At 50.9% G+C, this 20,099-nt stretch overlaps 1 protein-coding gene across 3 annotated transcripts in view; it reads right to left on the reverse strand.

The window, feature by feature from the left end:
- Nucleotides 1–1,903: 1,903 nt before the first annotated feature.
- Nucleotides 1,904–20,099, reverse strand: part of LOC119964682 (ubiquitin-conjugating enzyme E2 U-like) — a 111,522-nt gene continuing 93,326 nt past the window's right edge. For 2 of the 3 annotated variants that reach the window (XM_038794484.1, XM_038794482.1), the window contains 2 exons: nt 15,367–15,485; nt 2,032–2,245 (listed from right to left, as the gene is read on the reverse strand). In XM_038794484.1, coding sequence (XP_038650412.1) covers nt 2,091–2,245; nt 15,367–15,485 — 274 coding nt within the window. In that variant the 3' untranslated portion in view covers nt 2,032–2,090. Of the gene's footprint in view, nt 2,246–15,366; nt 15,486–20,099 lie in introns of all 3 variants that reach the window. The other variant, XM_038794483.1, reaches the window with a different exon arrangement.

The following is a 20,099-nucleotide window of genomic DNA, read 5'->3' on the forward strand; positions in this document are numbered from 1 at the left end:
GTGATCAATCTGGTCGGGAGACACACTCTCCTCTCCCCGGCCGATCAACCATAGCCTCTCTTGGGCCAGCCTCCAGCCCGCATTCCACACCCCATCAGGCCAATCCTCAGATGTCCACCATCATCGACCCCCCTCAAACCACATTTCAAAAACCCCTCCCCTACCAGCATACCCCCCCCCCACCCCGCAAAACAACAATCTCAACCCATATCAACACTTGAACCAACTGCTCACCCCCCACTGCGTTTCCGTGAACTAGCCTGCCCAGATAGCCTGGCAGCCCCCGCCATGGCACCTAGCATCCTACCCACCCCCCCGCCCCAGTGCACCAACAATCTACTGGTGCAAACAGCAACATTCACAAATTCACAAAACAAAAAACAAAAAAACCCCCCCAATACCCACAGAAGAACAAAGGATAATGACCCCCAGAGAGAAAAAAACCGCCTCCTCCAAAGTTTACTGTCCTCCTTCAGTCCATTGTCTCTCACAAACTCCATTGCTTCGTCTGGCATCCCAAAATAGTATTCTTGACCATCTCTATCCTGGCCCACCTCAGGATCCGCTCCTTGTCCAGAACCCAGACCTGAAGCGGATCCACCGTCCTTGCCAGGTCTTCCAGAGATTTCTTCCTCTTCTGGGTGAACTTCTCGTTCAAGAAGTCCACCAGCTGATTCATAGAGCACTGAGATGGTGGGGCTGGTCCCTTACCTTTCGCCATCTTCTCCTGTGTCGCTCCAACAGCTCCTTTCACCTAAAACCACTTCTGGTCCACAAATCCATTCACCAGTGGAACAAACTCTTCCTCCACCACACCTGCAACTTTCTCCACTAAAACATCTGCCTGTTAATTGGAGAAAGGTCCAAAAACATCGCCACAAGCAGGAGCTACCAAATGTGCGATCTCTCACAACATGGCCACCACCAGAAGTCATTATGATAAACGTTTTAAGCCCTGGTATCACACTAGTGAATCTGAAATGTACACCTTTTAAGCCAACATGTCTCCCCTGAGGTTTGGACCAAAATACTGAATGCAGTGGAGGAAAACTTTGGTCACCATTTTTTGAAGTCATGGTTCAAAGGAAGGTCACCGATTTTCTTTGCTAGATCGCTTACCCCATCCAAAAGTGGATGACTGCATTAAGGAAAATCCAGGTTGGAAAAGGTAAATTTTCAAGTTTGTCTTTATAAAGAAAGGATGGGACAGATAGACAGAAAGATTTTTTTCTAGTAGTTGAGGTTTCAAGAACAATGCGCCAAGGTACAAGATTAAATGTATGAGATTTACGACAGAAAGTAGGAGAAACTTTCAGGACTTTATGACTGAGTTACATACTAACTCTACAACTTGAGGTTTGAACTGAAATATTTTCACTGGAGAAAATGAAGATTGAGAAGATAAATGATCCTGGTCATCATGCTATCATTTTTCACGGTATACAAGATGATAAAAGGTATGGATAAAACAGAAATGGAGTGGATACGTCCTCTTGTGGGGCATTCTGGAATGAGAGATCATAGTCTTAGGATAAGTGGCAGCAAATTTTAAACGTGATTGAGGAGAAACTACTTCTCCCAAAGGGTTGTGAATCTGTGGAATTCACTACCCCAGAGTGTGGTGGATGCTGGGATAGTGAGTAAATTTAAGGAGTTAAACAGATTTTTCATTGGTAATGGGTTGAAGGGTTATGAAGAATGGGCAGGACGGTGGAGTAAAGGCCAGGATGAGATCGAATGGCGGAGCAGACTCGATGGGCCAAATGTCCTAATTCTGCTCCTATATCTTATGAACTTATGGTATTGAGATACCTGGAATTGCTTTGAGCAATATCTGATGGGAAAATGCCAATAGTAGTGAAAACAAAAAAAGCACAAATTAAATTCAGAAATGCAAACATGCTTACTTCAAAAAATTGATAACATTTATTTCACAATCTGGAAATAAAGTTATGTTCCCGGTTAATGACTTTTGAATATTATTTGAGGAACTCCGAGTTATTGCAGCATTGAAGAGCCCGTTATATCTTTCAAATTAATTTCATGACAGATGAGGGCCATGAAGGAGTTGAATGTTGAGATCTTTTTCCTCAATCATCTTCGAGATCATCTATGTCGAGCCCAGTTGTCCAGTCAATTAAACTGTCTACTTCCTTGTTCCACTCTTCCTCCTCTCGAGTACTGGCATTGGGTCGCTTTCTTGTGATGCTTGTCGGCAGATTCAGGGTTATTGAATTTGAATCTTCTACAGTAAAGCAAATAGGACAATATACCAATGTATGACATATAACCATCCAGAGTTGAATAATCTGACACTCAAAAACTTTACACATGATTACCTTCGAGAGTCTGAACAAATTTTGGAGTTCTTATTATTTTACTTCTAATTCTTTTCCTCCTTTTCCAACAGCTCGGGCTGTCACTGGTAACAGCTATACATGAGCCAAGTGTCCCTGATCATCACATTTGAACTGAAACAGCAGATGCTGTCAGTCTGGAGAGCATCAGTGTCAAACCTGATTCCCTACTCACGATGTATATACATGATGTGGAAATGCCGGCGTTGGACTGGGGTGAGCACAGTAAGAAGTCTTACACCAGGTTAAAGTCCAACAGGTTTGTTTCAAATCACTAGCTTTCGGAGCACTGCTCCTTCCTCAGATTCACCTGAGGAAGGAGCAGTGGTCCGAAAGCTAGTGTTTGAAACAAATCTGTTAGACTTTAACATGGTGTTGTAAGACTTCTTACGATGTATATACAGACACACTTTCCAGCAGAAATGCGGAGTTTAGCTGTAGTGTCCTTACCGGGGATCTGGGGACACCGGTTCAAATCCCACCATGGCAGGTGATGGAATTTAAACTAATAAAATATCTGGAATTAAAAGTCTAATGACCATTTGGTTCACTAATATCCTTTAGGGAAGGAAATCTGCCATCCTTACCTCATCTAGCCTACATGTGACTCCAGACCCACAGCAACGTGGTTGACTCTTAAATGCCCTCTGAAATGGCCTAGCAAGCCACTCAGTTGTATTGAACTGCTACAAAAACACAAAAAGGAATGAAACCGGACGGACCGCCTGGCATTGAACCCAGCACTGGAAATAACAAACCCAATCCTGCCGACCCTGCAAAGACCTCCTTACTGGGGGCTTGTGTCAAAGTTGGGTGAGTTGTCTCACAGACTAGATAAGCAACAGCCTGACACAGTCATACTCACAGAATCATATCTTACAGACAATGTCCCAGACACCACTATCACCATTCTTGGGTATGTCCTGTCTCACCGGCAGGACAGACCCAGCAGAGGTAGCGGCACAGTGATATACAGTCAGAAGGGAGTTACCCTGGGAGTCCTCAACATCGACTCTGGACCCCATGAAATCTCATGGCTTCAGTTTAAACATGGGTAAGGAAACCTTCTGCTAATTACCACGTACCAGCCACTATCAGCTGATGAATCAGTACTTCTCCCTGTTGAACACCACTTGGAGGAAGCACTGAGCGTGGCAAGGGTGCAGAATATGCTCTGGGTGGGGGACTTCAATGTAAATAACCAAGTGTGACTCAGTAGTACCACCACAGATTGAGCTGGTTGGGTCCTAAAGGACAACGCTGCTAGACTGGGACTGCAGCAGGTATGAGGGAACCAACAAGAGGGAAAAACACACTTGACCTCATCCTCACCAATCTGCCTGCTGCAGATGCATCTGTCCACGATGGTATCGGTAGAAGTGACCACCGCACAGTCTTTGTGGAGACAAGACTCGTCTTCACATTGAGGATACCCATTATGTTGTGTGGCACAACCACCGTGCTAAATGGGATAGACTTCAAACAGATCTAGCAATTCATGACTGGGGCATTCATGAGGCGCTTTGAGCCACCAGCAGCAGCAGTTTTGTATTCAACCACAATCTGCAACCTCATGGCCCGGCATATCACCCACTTTACCATTACCACTAAGCCAGGGAATCAACCCTGGTTCAATGAAGAGTGCAGGAGAGCATGCCAGGAGCACCATCAGGCAAACTGAAAAATAAGGTGTCAACCTGGTGAAGGTACAACACAGGACTACTTGCGAAACATCATAAGGAGCAAGTAATAGACAGAGCTAAGCAATTCCACAACAAATGCATCAGATCTAAGCTCTGTAGTCCTGCCACATCCAGCCGTGAATGGTGGTGAACAATTAAACACCTCACTGGAGGAGGAGGCTCCACAAATATCCTCATCCTTAATGATTGAGGAGCCCAGCACATATGTGCATTCTCAACAATCTTCAGCCATAAGTGCTGGGTAAATGATCCATCTTGGTCGCCTCCAGAGGTTCCCAGCATCACAGATGTCAGTCCTCAACCAATAAGAATCACTCCACGGGATATCAAGAAATGGCTGAAGGTACTGAATACTGCAAAGGCTATGGGCTCTGACAATATCCCGGTAATAGTACTGAAGACTTGTGCTCCAGAACCTGCCGCATTCCTTGCCAAGCTGTTCCAGTACAGCTACAACACTGGCATCTAGCCGGCAATTTTGAAAATGACCCAGGTGTATCCTGTACACAAGAAACAGGACCAATGCAACCCAGTCAATTACCGCCCTATCAATCTACTCTCCATCATCAGTAAAGCGATGGAAGGAGTCATCAACAGTGCTATCAAGCACCACTTACTCAGCAACAACCTGCTCATGGATGCTCAGTTTGGATTCCACCAGGGCCATTCAACTCATGACCTCATTACAGCCCTGGTTCAAACATGGACGATAGAGCTGAATGCCAGAGATGAGATGAGAGTGGTTGTCGTTGACACCAGGGCAGCATTGTATGGTATGGTATCAAGGAGCCCAAGCCAAACTGAAGTCAATGGAAATCAGGGTGAAAACTCTATGCTGGTTGGAGTCATACCTGGCACAAAGGAAGATGGTTGTGGTGGTTGAAGGTCAATCACATTTTATAAATGTTTTTTTATTGAGTTTTCATATTTTATATATGACAAATTACAAGTTATTAGAGAGAGAGAAAAAAAAAAGGAAAACACAAAAATTTTACATGAATATTTACAGGTAAGCATCTTCATAACAATAATTGTGGCCGCCCCCTTTAGCCAGCATACATATTTTACATTCCCCAATATGGCCGAGGCACATGTTTATAGGCATTTATTTATAGTTTGGTTTTGGGCCTTGGCTTGCCATCAAACCCCCATACCGAGCCCGTAGCCCCCCCCCCCTCCCCCCGGCTACCTTCCCCCGATTCCCGCCCATTTTCCCCTGGTTCTTGGCCACCCGACTATTCTTCCTCATGTACGTTGGCCACAAACAGGTCCCGGAACAGTTGCATGAATGGCTCCCACGTTCTGTGGAAGCCGTCGTCCGACCCTCGGATGGCGAATTTGATTTTCTCCATTTGGAGAGATTCCGAGAGGTCGGACAGCCAGTCTGCAGCTCTGGGTGGTGCTGCTGACCGCCAGCCAAACAGGATTCTACGGCGGGCAATCAGGGAGGCAAAGGCAAGGGCGTTCGCCCTCCTCCCCAGGAATAGATCTGGCTGGTCTGAAACCCCAAAGACCGCCACTATCGGGCATGGCTCCACCCTCACCCCCACCACTTTGGACATAGCCTCGAAGAAGGCTGTCCAGTACTCCACAAGTCTGGGGCAAGACCAGAACATGTGGGCGTGGTTGGCCGGGCCTCTCTGGCACCGCTCACATTTGTCCTCCACCTCCGGGAAGAACCTACTCATACGGTTTCTCGTTAAGTGGGCTCTATGTACCACTTTTAGTTGCGTCAGGCTGAGCCTTGCGCACGTGGAGGTGGAGTTGACCCTATGCAGTGCTTCGCTCCAGAGTCCCCACCCTATCTCCATCCCCAGGTCGTCCTCCCATTTCCTTCTTGTTGCGTCCAGTACGGTGTCGTCCCTGTCTACCAGTTGGTCATACATGTCACTACAGTTCCCTTTCTCTAGGATACTTGCGTCCAGTAGGTCTTCCAATAGTGTCTGTCGTGGCGGTTGTGGGTACGTCCTTGTCTCCTTTCGTAGGAAGTTTTTGAGCTGCAGGTACCGTAGCTCGTTCCCCCCAGCTAGCTGAAATTTCTCTGTCAGTTCGTCCAGTGTTGCGATCCTGTCGTCCGTGTATAGGTCCCTGACTGCCAGTGTCCCCCCGTCCTGCCTCCACCTTTTGAAGGTGGCGTCAGTCAGTGCTGGTTTGAACCTATGGTTGTTGCAGATGGGAGCCTTGTCCGACATTTTGTACAGGCCAAATTGCTGCCGCAGTTGGTTCCAGGATTGGAGGGTGGCTGTCACCACTGGGCTGGTGGAGTGTTTTTTGGGTGGGGATGGGAGTGCTGCCGTGGCGAGGGCCCGGAGGGAGGTTCCCATGCAGGAGGCCTCCTCCGCACGCACCCACTCGGCTTCTGGCTCCTGGATCCATCCCCTTACTCGCTCGGCTGTTGCCGCCCAGTGGTAGAATTGTAGATTCGGGAGGGCTAGCCCCCCCCTGGATTTTGTTTTTTGTATGACCTTCTTTGGGATCCTAGCATTTTTACCCCCCCCATACGAACGCCATGATATGTTTGTCCAGCGCTTTGAAAAAGGCCTTGGGGATGTAGATCGGAATGGATCTAAACAGGAAAAGGAACCGGGCAGTACGTTCATTTTGATCGTCTGGACTCTCCCCGCGAGGGAGAGCGGGAGTGTGTTCCATCTTTGCAGGTCCTTTTTAACTTCCTCCGTCAGGCTGGTGAGGTTCCATTTGTGGATCCCTTTCCAGTCATGGGCTATTTGGATCCCCAGGTAGCGGAATTTATTTCGGGCTTGTTTGAACGGCAGGCCCTTTAGTGCTGCCCCCCCCCCCCCCCCCCCCTTGCGGGTGTACTGGGAAGATCTCACTTTTGCTCATGTTGAGTTTGTAGCCCGAGAAGGCTCCAAACTCTTTCAGGAGCGCTATGATTCCGTCCATGCTGCTTTGTGGGTCCGAGATATAGAGGAGCAGATCATCCGCATAGAGTGAGACTCTGTGCTCTCTACCTCCCCTTCGGATCCCCCTCCAATTTTTTGCTGCCCTGAGCGCGATTGCTACCGGTTCGATTGCATGTGCGAACAGCAGCGGGGACAGTGGGCATCCTTGTCTGGTGCCCCTGTGCAGCTGGAAGTATTGGGAGTTGGTATTGTTGGTCCGTACACTCGCCATGGGAGCGTTGTATAGGAGCTTTACCCAAGCGGTGAACCCTGTTCCAAGCCCGAACCGCTCCAGTACCTCTATGAGGTATTTCCATTCGACTCTGTCGAAGGCCTTTTCTGCGTCCAGGGAGACGATCACCTCTTGTGTTCTCTCCCCGGAGGGGGTCATTATCACGTTCAGCAGGCGCCTGATGTTCGCGGTAAGCTGTCTACCTTTGACGAAGCCCGTCTGGTCCTCTGTGACCACCTCAGGTACACAGTCTTCTAGCCTTTTGGCTAGGATTTTGGCCAGTATTTTGGCGTCTGCGTTCAGCAGAGATATGGGTCTGTATGACCCACATTCCGTTGGGTCTTGTCTTTCTTAGGTATCAGCGAGATTGAGGCCTGTGCTAACGTGGGTGGCAGTGTGCCCCTAGCTAGCGAGTCTGTGAACATCTCCCGCAGGTGCGGGGCCAGCGCTGTCGCGAATTTTTTGTAGAAGTCCGCCGGGAATCCGTCCGGTCCCGGCGCCTTCCCCGTCTGCATGGAGCTAATGCTCTCCATGATCTCTCCCAGTGCTAGTGGTGCTTCCAGATCCCGTTTTCTGCCCTCTCCCACGACTGGTATGTCCAGTCCATCAAGAAACCGGTTCATCCCAGCCTTCCCCGTTGGGGGCTCCGAGGTGTATAGTTCTTGGTAGAAGGCCTTGAAGGTTTCGTTAATCCTCTCTGTTTCTGTTTCCCACGTGCCTCTGGTACCTCTGATTTGCGCAATTTCCCTGCTGGCTGCCTGCTTTCTCAGCTGGTGTGCCAACAGGCGGCTGGCTTTGTCTCCGTGTTCGTACAGGGCCCCGCGTGCCTGGCGGAGTTGGTGTACTGCTTTCCTGGTGGAGAGCAGGTCAAAGTTCCTTTGTAATTCTTTTCTCTCCGCCAGGAGCTCTACGGTCGGGGCCTCGGAGTATTTACGGTCTACCTCCAGTATGGAGTCGACCAGCTTCTGCCTAGCCACCCTTTCCTCCCTATCTCTTTGCGCTTTGTAGGCAATGATTTCCCCTCTTAGTACGGCCTTAAGCGCTTCCCAGAACGTGGAGGATGAGACCTCCCCGTTTTGGTTGTTCTCCGTGTATTCCGCTATGGCCCGCGCTATCCTTTCGCTGAAGGCCTTGTCAGCTAGTAAGGCACCGTCCAGCCTCCATGTGGGGCGCTGGGCCCTTCCCGTCTCCAGCCGCACGTCCATGTAGTGTGGGGCGTGGTCTGATATCACAATTGCGGAATATTCCACCTTGTCTATCCCTGGAAGCACCGTTTTCCCCACCACAAAGAAGTCAATTCTGGTGTACACATTGTGTACTGGGGAGAAGAAAGAGAATTCTTTCTCCCCCGGGTGGGCGAATCTCCAGGGGTCCACTGCTCCCATCTGCTCCATATAGTGACTGAGTTCCCTTGCCATGTTTGAGGTTTTCCCCGTTCTGGGGTTTGATCTGTCCGTCTTTGGGTCCTGTACACAGTTGAAGTCCCCCCCCATGATTAGTCGGTGCGTCGCTATGTCCGGGATTTCTGCCATGGTCTTTTGGATGAAGCTCGTGTCGTCCCAGTTGGGCGCGTACACGTTAACTAGAACTACCGGCGCCCCATCCAGGGCCCCGCTGACCATGACATACCGTCCCCCTGGGTCCGTAACCGTCTTTGTCGCCCTAAACATTGTCCTCTTGCCAATCAGGATCGCCACCCCCCTGGCCCTTGCCCCATAACAGGAGTGATAGGTTTGTCCCACCCAGCCCTTTCTTACCCGCAGTTGGTCCTGCTCCCTCAGGTGCGTCTCTTGGAGGAAGACTATGTCGGCCCTCATGTTTCTAAGGTGGGTGAGGACTCTAGATCTCTTCACTGGGCCGTTAAGTCCCCTTACGTTCCAGGTGACTATTCTGGTGGGGGGCTTCTGCCCCCTTGCTCCTGTGGGGTTAACCATATTTGTCCGGTGGACGCGCCCCTGCCCTCTGGGGTTTCCCTTTGTTAGGGGGCCGTCCAGGATGTCCACTATCACTGCTCTCCCCATGCGGTCGGGTCCCTGCGCTCCGGGGTTCCCCCTTGTCCCGGGGACACCCGCCATGGCCGTCCACTGTGTGTCCGCCACGCGGGTAGTCCCCTGCACTCCGGGGGGCCCCTTCACCCACAGACCGTACTGGGTGGGTGCTTGCAGCGGTTCCCTGTTTCGAGCCCTTGTCCGTGGCACTTTGTGGCCCTATTCCCTTTCTGGCCTCTTTTGTCCCTTCGTCCCTGCATTTCCCCTCCCTGGTCTCTCGCCCCCCGAGTGCCCCCCCCCCCGCTCTATCCCTTTTCCCCCTCCCCTGTATACCCCTCCATTGCCCCTCTCTCCCCCATTCCTGTCCCCATTTGCTCTCCCACCTTTGATGGATGATCCCCCCCCTCCCCTGCCTGGCGCCTTCCCCCCTGTTGGGGGTGCGCTGCGGCCCTGCTCTGTTGCGCGCCCCCGTCGCTAGCTTTCCTGCTAGCACGGTGGCTCCCCTCTCGGAGGTTGCTGTCCCGCTTCTCCTCTCCCCTCTCCAGTACTCCCGTTCCCTCGTGCCGGGGCCTGGCCTCCCACCTGGAGCGGGCCCTTGGGCATTGGGTTGTTTTTCGTTCTGGGTGTTCCTGCCAGGGGGGAGGGGGCTGGCTTTGCCTCGCCCCTCCCCACCCCCCCGTCGGCATGACGTTTCTCCTTGCCATGGGCCCCTCGTCCCTACTTCCCATGGCGTTTTTCCAGCCCGTGCTCCTCGACGAATCTATTCGCCTCGGCAGGGGCTGTAAAGAAATATTCCTTGTTTTGGTATGTGACCCAGAGTTTTGCTGGGTACAGCATACCAAAACGTACTTTGTTCTTGTAGAGAGCTGCTTTCGCTCTGTTGAACTCCGCCCGTCTCTTAGCTATGTCCGCTCCAAAATCCTCGTAGATTCGGATGGCGTGCCCGTTCCATTTGCAGGCTCTATTCTCCTTGGCCCAGCGCAGGATTGTCTCCCTATCCCGGTACCGGTGCAGTTTGGTTATAACTGCTCTCGGTTTTTCCCCTTCCTTGGGCTTCGGGCGCAGTGACCGATGAGCTCTGTCCATTTCCGGTGGGGTGGGAAAAGTTTCCCGCCCCACTAAGGAGCCCAGCATCGCAGCCACGAATGTTGTGGGATTTCTACCCTCGATCCCCTCTGGCAGGCCCACTATCCTAATATTTTGCCTTCTCGAGCTGTTCTCCTGGTCGTCTACCCTGCCCTTCAGGCTCCCCTGTGTTGCACTCAGTTTCGCCATTTCCCTCTCCAGGGACATGACCCGGTCGCTCACGTCAGTCGCTGCCTTCTCCAGCTCTTTAATGGTTGCCCCCTGGGCTTCCAGTATCTTCCCTTGGGCATCCACTTTCTCCTCCAATCTGGTCAGAGCCTGCTGCACCCCTGACATGGCCCTGGTCACTGCTGCCTGTGCTGCGGCCTCTGCGTCTGCTTTTAACTCTGCCTTGATTGCCTGCAGCTGCTCCCTCACCACCTCGGCAAAGGCTTCCTTCCAATTCACGCCCCCCTCTAACCCCAGGGGAGAGGTTGCCCGCCCGTCCAGCTCTTTTGGATGCGGCGATACATCCTTCCCGCTGCTTCGCGTGTTGACTCGTTCGCCCAAGCTGGTTTGCCCTTTGCCCCGTCTACTTCCGGTGCCCCCTTTCTCTTGGCTCCCTTCTGGCATTTTTTTCTCCCCCTTCCCCTTCATCTTTTCTTCTCTCCTTGTTCTTCTTTTCCCCCTTTTCCACACCCTATTTTTATTTTATTTATTATTATATATACATATATATATTTTTTTTTAAATAAAAATTTATTTCCCCCCTTCTTTCCTTTACCCCTTTATTTTACCCCTTTTCTCTTTACCAGTTTTCTTTTGGTTTTTTTTTTAAAAAGAACAGAAATATAAGTCTCTTTTTTCTTTTGTTTTCTCTCCCCACTCGCCCAGGAGAGAGAGAGAGAGAGAGAGTCCCTTTGTCCTTGCCACGTGGTGGTCACTGCAGTTGGGGGGGGGAGGGGCGAGTGGGCCGGTGGTCGCTGCCGGTAGGGGAGGGGGGGGGTGACCCCGCTGCTGGTTGGGGGGGGGGTGTCCCCGCTGCTGGTTGGGGGGGGGGGTCCCCGCTGCTGGTTGGGGGGGGGTCCCCGCTGCTGGTTGGGGGGGGGGGTCCCCGCTGCTGGTTGGGGGGGGGGGTCCCCGCTGCTGGTTGGGGGGGGGGTCCCCGCTGCTGGTTGGGGGGGGGGGTCCCCGCTGCTGGTTGGGGGGGTCCCCGCTGCTGGTTGGGGAGGGGGTCCCCGCTGCTGGTTGGGGGGGGTCCCCGCTGCTGGTTGGGGGGGGGGTCCCCGCTGCTGGTTGGGGGGGGGGTCCCCGCTGCTGGTTGGGGGGGGGGTCCCCGCTGCTGGTTGGGGGGGGGTCCCCGCTGCTGGTTGGGGGGTGGGTCCCCGCTGCTGGTTGGGGGGGGGGTCCCCGCTGCTGGTTGGGGGGGGGTCCCCGCTGCTGGTTTGGGGGGGGGTCCCCGCTGCTGGTTGGGGGGGGGGGGGAGAAAAGAGGGCCCGCCGCTGCCGCACCGCTCCCGGCCCGCGTCTGGGGGGGGGGGGGAGAGAGAAGAGGGCCCGCCGCTGCCGCACCGCTCCCGGCCCACTGTCGCCGCTGCTCCACCCTGTCGCCGCTGCTCCTCTGCGCCGCCGCCGCCGCCGCCGCCTCTCCGCCGCCGCCTCTCCGCCGCCCCTCCTCCGCTCGCTCCTCCTCCGCTGCCGCTTCTCCTCCTCCGCCGTCCGGCCTGTCGGGGGGGTTCCTTGTCTGGCGCTTGCGGGAGCCCCTCTCCCTGCGACCTCCTCGCTCGCCGCCCGGAAGTCGAATTCTGAAGGTCAATCACCGCAACTCCAGGACATCACTGCAGGAATTCCTAAAGGTAGTGTCCGAGGCCCAACCATCTTCAGCTGCTTCATCAATGACCTCCCTTCCACCATAAGGTCAGAAGTGGGGATGTTTGCAGGTGACTGCACAATGCTCAGCACCATTTGCGGCCCCTCAGATAATGAAGCAGTCCATATCCAAAAACAGCAAGATCTGGACAATATCCAGGCTTGGACTGACAAGTGGCAAGTTATATTCGCGCCACACAAATATCAGGCAATGACCAACTCCCACAAGAGAGGATCTAACCATCAGCCCTTTACATTCAATGGCATTATCATCAGTGAATCCTCCACAATCAACAATCTGGGCGATTATCATTGATCAGAAACTGAACTGGACTAGCCATATTAATAATGTGGCTACCAGGACATGCTAAAGGCTAGGAATCCTATGGCAATTAACCCACCTCCCAAAGCCTGTCCACCATCTACAAGGCACAAGTGAGGAGTGTAATGGAATACTCTCCACTTGCCTGGACGAGTGCAGCTCCATCAACACTCAAGAAGCTCGCCGCCATCCAGGACAAGGCAGTTTGCTTGATTGCTCCGCTTTTCACAAATATTCAAATCCTCCACCACTGATGAACAGTGGCAGCCATGTGTACCACATATAGGATGCACAGCAATAACTCACTAAGGTTTCTCAGGCAACACCTTCCAAACCCACGACCACTACCATCTAGAGGGACAAGAGCCCCACACCCTGGAAGTTCCTCTCCAAGTCACTCACCACCCTGACTTAGAAATATATCGGCGATCCTTCACTGTCGCTGAACCAAAATCCTGGAACTCCCTCCTGAACAGCACTGTGGGAGTACCTACATCTTAAGACTGCAGGGGTTCAAGAAGGCAACTCACCACCACCTTCTGAAGGGTAACTAAGGATGGACAATAAATGCTGGTCTAACCAGCGACATCCACATTCCGTTAATGAACTTTAAAAACTGCTGCTCTGGCTGATAGCAATTAATTCAGCATAAACTGGGAATAAAATCAGAGACAGATTCAACATGTTTGGCAAATGCAGCAGCAAATTACATTGGGCAGAATTCTCTCATTTGGAATTAAGTCCAGAGGCAGGGATGGGAACATGGAGTGTTTCCACTGTAGAGACCAGTGGGAAACCACGCCATGGCTGGAATTCTCTGGCTGTTCACTGGCGGCGGGATTCTCTGGTCCCGCCAGCAGCATACCCCCGCCGATGGGTTTACTGGCCATGTGGTGTGACTTCAATGGGAAATCCCATTGACAGCATCAGGGGCAAAGAATCCCACAGCCAGCGAATGGTGCACCACCTCCCACCACCAAGGAACATGCGGCTGGGAGGCTGGAGAATCCCACCCCATATCTTTGGCCCTGACCCCCAATAGTTATACAACTGGATGTTTTGTGCCATATTCCTAAGTAGGGCAAGCATGAAGGCACATATTTTGTAATTGTATCTGGGCACCATATTGAAAAGGTGCTCAATATCACTGACCCAGTATTGAAGAAAGAGGATGGATCTTCTGAGAAAGACGATAGATCTCCAGGAACACTCTGAGGCTGAGAGATATAACTTCCTCGATGACATTGAATCTGGAAGATCCAGAGGCTACTTCCACCCACTGCTGTGCTATTATGGTGCCCAGGGTTGCTGGTGGCATCCATTCTGAACTCAGAGGCAGCCCCAGACATTGTTCGGATGAGTCCTGACATATGCACACCATGTTGTTCCAGACTTGTTTCGGACTGGCGTCTTTCACATTGACGTTGAGAAAAATTGGACATGGATGGAAGATTCCGATTGGGGCTTCATCTGTATCCAATAGCAAATCAGTTTTATGTGAGCCTCCAGCGGGTTTGCCAATCCAACATAGTGAGCACTAACGGAAGTTACCGCAGAAAATTCACGCAGCATAAAGCCAATTTTTGCACTCCCATCAAATTATTGAACCTGCCATGGGGCCATGGAAAAAGCCTGCTCATTGTGTCCAAACAGAAAGAACAATACATGACAGTGGAGGGCAGGGTGTGGGTGTGTTTTCCTGCAGGGGTGGCCCCTGAATAGGGTGCCCAAATAAGAGGACTTCCCAAGCAAAGGCTGCTTGCAAGCTACCCGGTATAACACCACACCCACTCATCCACGAGTAGCGGCAGGTTGTGGCCCTTAATTGGTCACTTAACCCAGAAAACGGAAAGGCCAAACCCCAGCCTTTGCTATCCCAGCTTAATTGGGAAGGCAATGGGCTCGCCAGCCTGTGCTTTTCAACCCAGTTAAATGCCTGCTCCTGGGCAGTAAGGGTGGGACCGTGGAGTCGGAGGGCATTAAATTCTATCTACTATTGGAGTTTCACAATAGAAGTAGACCTCATCCCTCACTTAATATCCACACCTGTGCACTTTCTAGAAGAGGACTGAATGATAATGGTAGAAGCAGAAACACTGCTGCTTTTTTATGCCTAGATTACGAACACAATTAGTTGTCGTGATCATCTCAACTGAAGCTGGATAACTCACTACAGTACAAACTAGCAATTGAACTTGGACAGCTCCTGCTGTGTATGCTTCAGTGTCATACTTGGCAACGGACCCATCAGGGAGTTTACATTCTATACAGTTGTGCTGTCTTTTTATGCCAATTCATGAAATGAGAGGAGTTTCACTTTCAAATGATATCCAGTAGTGATTGCTATGGGCGTGACTGCTGTTCATATTGGGTTCAGTTATGAAGCTCAGGGAAGTTCATCAAGCTACCAGCTACCTTTTAAAAACAGGCTGTCACATTTAAGAGTGGCCAATTGGATAAAATACCACAGTTCTGCAAGCTCCTGTGGCAAGAGTCCGCAGCATGAATCAGTATCTTCAAAAGAATTGGAAGGATCTGGTGGAGTGGAGAAGAAAATCATCCCATTACTGAGAGAAAATGGCCGGTATTCCCCGGCCATTGCAATTCACTTTTCCTGCTGGCAGCACACCCCCACCCTTGGGTTTCCTGGCGGCGTGGGGTGGCTTCAATGGAAAATTCCACTGACAAGCGGCAGGAGTATAGAAGCCAGCGAATGGCACGCTGCTGAGAACCACACAGCTGGGGGAGTGGAGAATCCAGTCCAATACATATCTTCTCACATAGGGATCTAGCACTATAAGTAGGCTACAGCTGTTCAAAGAGTCTGATCACCACTATCTTTTCATGGACAATTTGTGATGGCCAACAAATGCTAGCCTAGCCACTGACACCAACATCCCATGAAAGAGTATTTTAAAAAAAAATCACCTAAGGGTTTATCCATAATGTAACTCCTCTTCATGCAATCGATTCGCTCCAGTTTCTGGTCCAATGTCATTCGCGTTTTTCTTTTTTTCCGAAATACTCCATACATCACATCATTGAATCTGCAAATACCATGACACAAAAGTACTCTGTTTGTATCTCGCAGTTAGTTGTTCACTGTGATTCTAAATCTTCAGAGATTGTTTAGTCAAGGAAAAGCCAGCCACAGGAACATGAGCCACAGTGCCATGTGCATTGCCTGGCATCTCTGACTTTGTCTATATAAATGTTTCTGGAAATTACCTCTTCATTCACCTGAGGAAGGAGCTGTGCTCCTAAAGCTCGTGTTTGAAACAAACCTGTTGGACTTTAACCTGGTGTTGTAAGACTTCTTACTGTATCCAGATTATGGGTGCGATGCGGGGTGAAGCCCCTCATGGGCTTTCCGACAGCCACGATGCTTCGTGGGATCTGCCCAAGTCCCGCGAGGTGCCGCGATCAGGAACTCACTAACAATGGGCGGGACCAAACCTCGCTCACGTAAGTAGGTCTTAAACCTATTTCAGGCCTACTTACCTGGTATCTGCCGGCCTCCCGGGATCTATTGCCCTCCCCAGGGTGGCTGCAGCCGAGGGCTGTTCAGTTCTGGTCCACACAAATGTGGACCAGGCGGAATGGCAAATGGGGGGGAGGGGGGCTCTCCCAGGCCACCCAAGACCCCTGGGTGGCTAGAGATAGTGCAGGGCGGCCCACTGGCACTACCCCCTGGAATGTGGGAACCTTGGAATTGCCAGGCTGGCACTTTGGCACTGCCGCCCTGACATTGCCAAGGTCCCCAGGTCAATGGTCAGAGCTCAAGGGGCAATGCCCATGAAAATATGGTGGAGGGGGTATTAAGGGGAGGCAGAGCTGGTAAGAATGGGCCTCTGTGATGTTGGGGGTGGGTGATGGGTGGGGTCCTGTAATAGGGGGCCTGAAGAGGGCGGGGCCCAGGGACCCCATAGTGGTGTATCATCTCTTCAGGGTGGGGGGGTTAGGTAATGCCCATGTAAGTGGGGGGTGACATTGCCCATGGGTGGGGGGGACCACAAGCTCACTTAGAGGTTGGGGCACCCTTTCAAAATGGTGGTACGATTTCAGAGTTCAGCTCCCAAGTAATGAAACCTTTTAGAAGCAATAATTTGGGACAAAGTAAAATAGCACTTGTAAAAATATGGGTTAATAATCGAATGCAAACACAGAACTGTTTGCGTTTAACTAATTTGTTTGAGTTATTTGATGAAGTACCAGGGAGGGCTGATGAGGGTAGTATGCTTGAGATTGCATAATAGACCACAGGGCAGAAAGCAGAGAACAGTGGTAAGCAGTTGCTTTTCAGACTAAAGAGAAGTTGTAGTGGTCTACCCAGGAATCAGTATTGGAATCACTGCTCTTTTTTGATATGTATTAATGACCTGAGCTTGGTTATATTTGCATACGTGCAGTGCGGTCAGCCTAAGTTGAAGGTGAACCTGCGAAGAAGACCCAAGGAGTTTGAGTAAAGGCAAGCAACCAGCAGAGGGCAGCAGAGCAGAGCTACTGATCAGCTGTTCTGGGGAAATTTGCATACGTGCAGTGCGGTCAGCCTAAGTTGAAGGTGGTTTGTGGAGGGGCTGTTGGCAAGTGACAGTTAAACCCGAAACACTTTGTGAGTGTTTCCCACCCTACCTCCTCCTCTAACCAACCCCCCCACCCCACGGTGGTTGGGAAGCGGGAGCAGGGGCCTGTCGTGAAGGTGAGTGAGTGCCTTTAAATTTGCTTACCTTTCAGCGGGATCAGGGTTTGAGGTAATATCAGGTAAGCTCTTCCTTTCTTTTTCTTTTTCTTGTTTTTTTTTAATCTAGAGGGGATGTCAGGGAAGGCAGTACAATGCTCCTCCTGCAGAATGTTTGAGGTGAGGGACGCCGTCAGTGTCCCTGCTGATTTCATCTGTGGGAAGTGCACCCAACTCCAGCTCCTCAAAAACCGTGTTAGGGACCTGGAGCTTGAGCTGGATGAACTTCGGATCATTCGGGAGGCAGAGGGGGTCATAGATAGGAGCTTCAGGGAAGTAGTTACACCAAAGACTGGAGATAGATGGGTAACTGTAAGAGGGACTGGGAAGAAGCAGTCAGTGCAGGGACCCCCTGCGGTCGTTCCCCTGAGTAACAAGTATACCGTTTTGGATACTTGTGGGGGGGACGACTTACCAGGGGTAAGCCATGGGGTACGGGCCTCTGGCACGGAGTCTGTCCCTGTTGCTCAGAAGGGAAGGGGGGAAAGGAGTAGAACATTAGTAATTGGGGACTCAATAGTCAGGGGCACAGATAGGAGATTTTGTGGGAGCGAGAGAGACTCACGTTTGGTATGTTGCCTCCCAGGTGCAAGGGTAAGTGATGTCTCGGATCGTGTTTTCCGGGTCCTTAAGGGGGAGGGGGAGCAGCCCCAAGTCGTAGTCCACATTGGCACTAACGACATAGGTAGGAAAGGGGACAAGGATGTCAGGCAGGCCTTTAGGGAGCTAGGATGGAAGCTCAGAGCGAGAACAAACAGAGTTGTTATCTCTGGGTTGTTGCCCGTGCCACGTGATAGTGAGATGAGGAATAGGGAGAGAGAGCAATTAAACACGTGGCTACAGGGATGGTGCAGGCGGGAGGGATTCAGATTTCTGGATAACTGGGGCTCTTTCTGGGGAAGGTGGGACCTCTATAGACAGGATGGTCTACATCTGAACCTGAGGGGCACCAATATCCTGGGGGGGAGATTTGTTAGTACTCTTTGGGGGGGTTTAAACTAATTCAGCAGGGGCATGGGAACCTGGATTGTAGTTTTGGGGTACGGGAGATTGAGAGTAGAGAGGTCAGGAGCACAGTTTTGACTTCGCAGGAGGGCGGCAGTGTTCAGGTCTGTGGTTTGAAGTGTGTCTATTTCAATGCCAGGAGTATACGAAATAAGGTAGGGGAACTGGCAGCATGGGTTGGTACCTGGGACTTCGATGTTGTGGCCATTTCAGAGACATGGATAGAGCAGGGACAGGAATGGTTGTTGCAGGTTCCGGGGTTTAGGTGCTTTAGTAAGGTCAGAGAAGGGGGCAAAAGAGGGGGAGGTGTGGCGCTGCTAGTCAAGGACAGTATTACGGTGGTAGAAAGGATGCAAGATGGGGACTCTTCTTCCGAGGTAGTATGGGCTGAGGTTAGAAACAGGAAAGGAGAGGTCACCCTGTTGGGAGTTTTCTATAGGCCACCTAATAGTTCTAGAGATGTAGAGGAAAGGATGGCGAAGATGATTCTGGAAAAGAGCGAAAGTAACAGGGTAGTTGTTATGGGAGACTTTAACTTTCCTAATATTGACTGGAAAAGATATAATTCGAGTACATTGGATGGGTCGTTCTTTGTACAATGTGTGCAGGAGGGTTTTCTGACACAATATGTTGACAGGCCAACAAGAGGTGAGGCCACTTTGGATTTGGTTTTGGGTAATGAACCAGGCCAGGTGTTAGATCTGGAGGTAGGTGAACACTTTGGAGACAGTGACCACAATTCGGTGACCTTTACGTTAGTGATGGAAAGGGATAAGTATACCCCGCAGAGCAAGAGTTATAGCTGGGGGAAGGGCAATTATGATGCCATTAGACATGACTTAGGATGTGTTGGTTGGAGAAGTAGGCTGCAAGGGTTGGGCACACTGGATATGTGGAGCTTGTTCAAGGAACAGCTATTGCATGTTCTTGATAAGTACGTACCAGTCAGGCAGGGAGGAAGGGGTCGAGCGAGGGAACCGTGGTTTACCAAAGAAGTGGAATCTCTTGTTAAGAGGAAGAAGGAGGCCTATGTGAAGATGAGGCGTGAAGTTTCAGTTGGGGCGCTTGATAGTTACAAGGAAGCAAGGAAGGATCTAAAGAGAGAGCTGAGACGAGCAAGGAGGGGACATGAGAAGTCTTTGGCAGGTAGGATCAAGGAAAACCCAAAAGCTTTCTATAGGTATGTCAGGAATAAAAGAATGACTAGGGTAAGAGTAGGGCCAGTCAAGGACAGTGGTGGGAAGTTGTGTGTGGAGGCTGAGGAGATAAGCGAGATACTAAATGAATACTTTTCGTCAGTATTCACTCAAGAAAAAGATAATATTGTGGAGGAGAATGCTGAGACCCAGGCTATTAGAATAGATGGCATTGAGGTGCGTAGGGAAGAAGTGTTGGCAATTCTGGACAAGGTGAAAATAGATAAGTCCCCGGGGCCGGATGGGATTTATCCTAGGATTCTCTGGGAAGCCAGGGAAGAGATTGCTGAGCCTTTGGCTTTGATTTTTAGGTCATCATTGGCTACAGGAATAGTGCCAGAGGACTGGAGGATAGCAAATGTGGTCCCTTTGTTCAAGAAGGGGAGTAGAGATAACCCCGGTAACTATAGGCCGGTGAGCCTAACGTCTGTGGTGGGTAAAGTCTTGGAGAGGATTATAAAAGATACGATTTATAATCATCTAGATAGGAATAATATGATTAGGGATAGTCAGCATGGTTTTGTGAAGGGTAGGTCATGCCTCACAAACCTTATCGAGTTCTTTGAGAAGGTGACTGAACAGGTAGACGAGGGTAGAGCAGTTGATGTGGTGTATATGGATTTCAGTAAAGCGTTTGATAAGGTTCCCCACGGTCGGCTATTGCAGAAAATACGGAGGCTGGGGATTGAGGGTGATTTAGAGATGTGGATCAGAAATTGGCT

Source organism: Scyliorhinus canicula, chromosome 4, assembly GCF_902713615.1.
Source record: "Scyliorhinus canicula chromosome 4, sScyCan1.1, whole genome shotgun sequence".
Classification (NCBI taxonomy): Eukaryota; Metazoa; Chordata; class Chondrichthyes; order Carcharhiniformes; family Scyliorhinidae; genus Scyliorhinus; species Scyliorhinus canicula.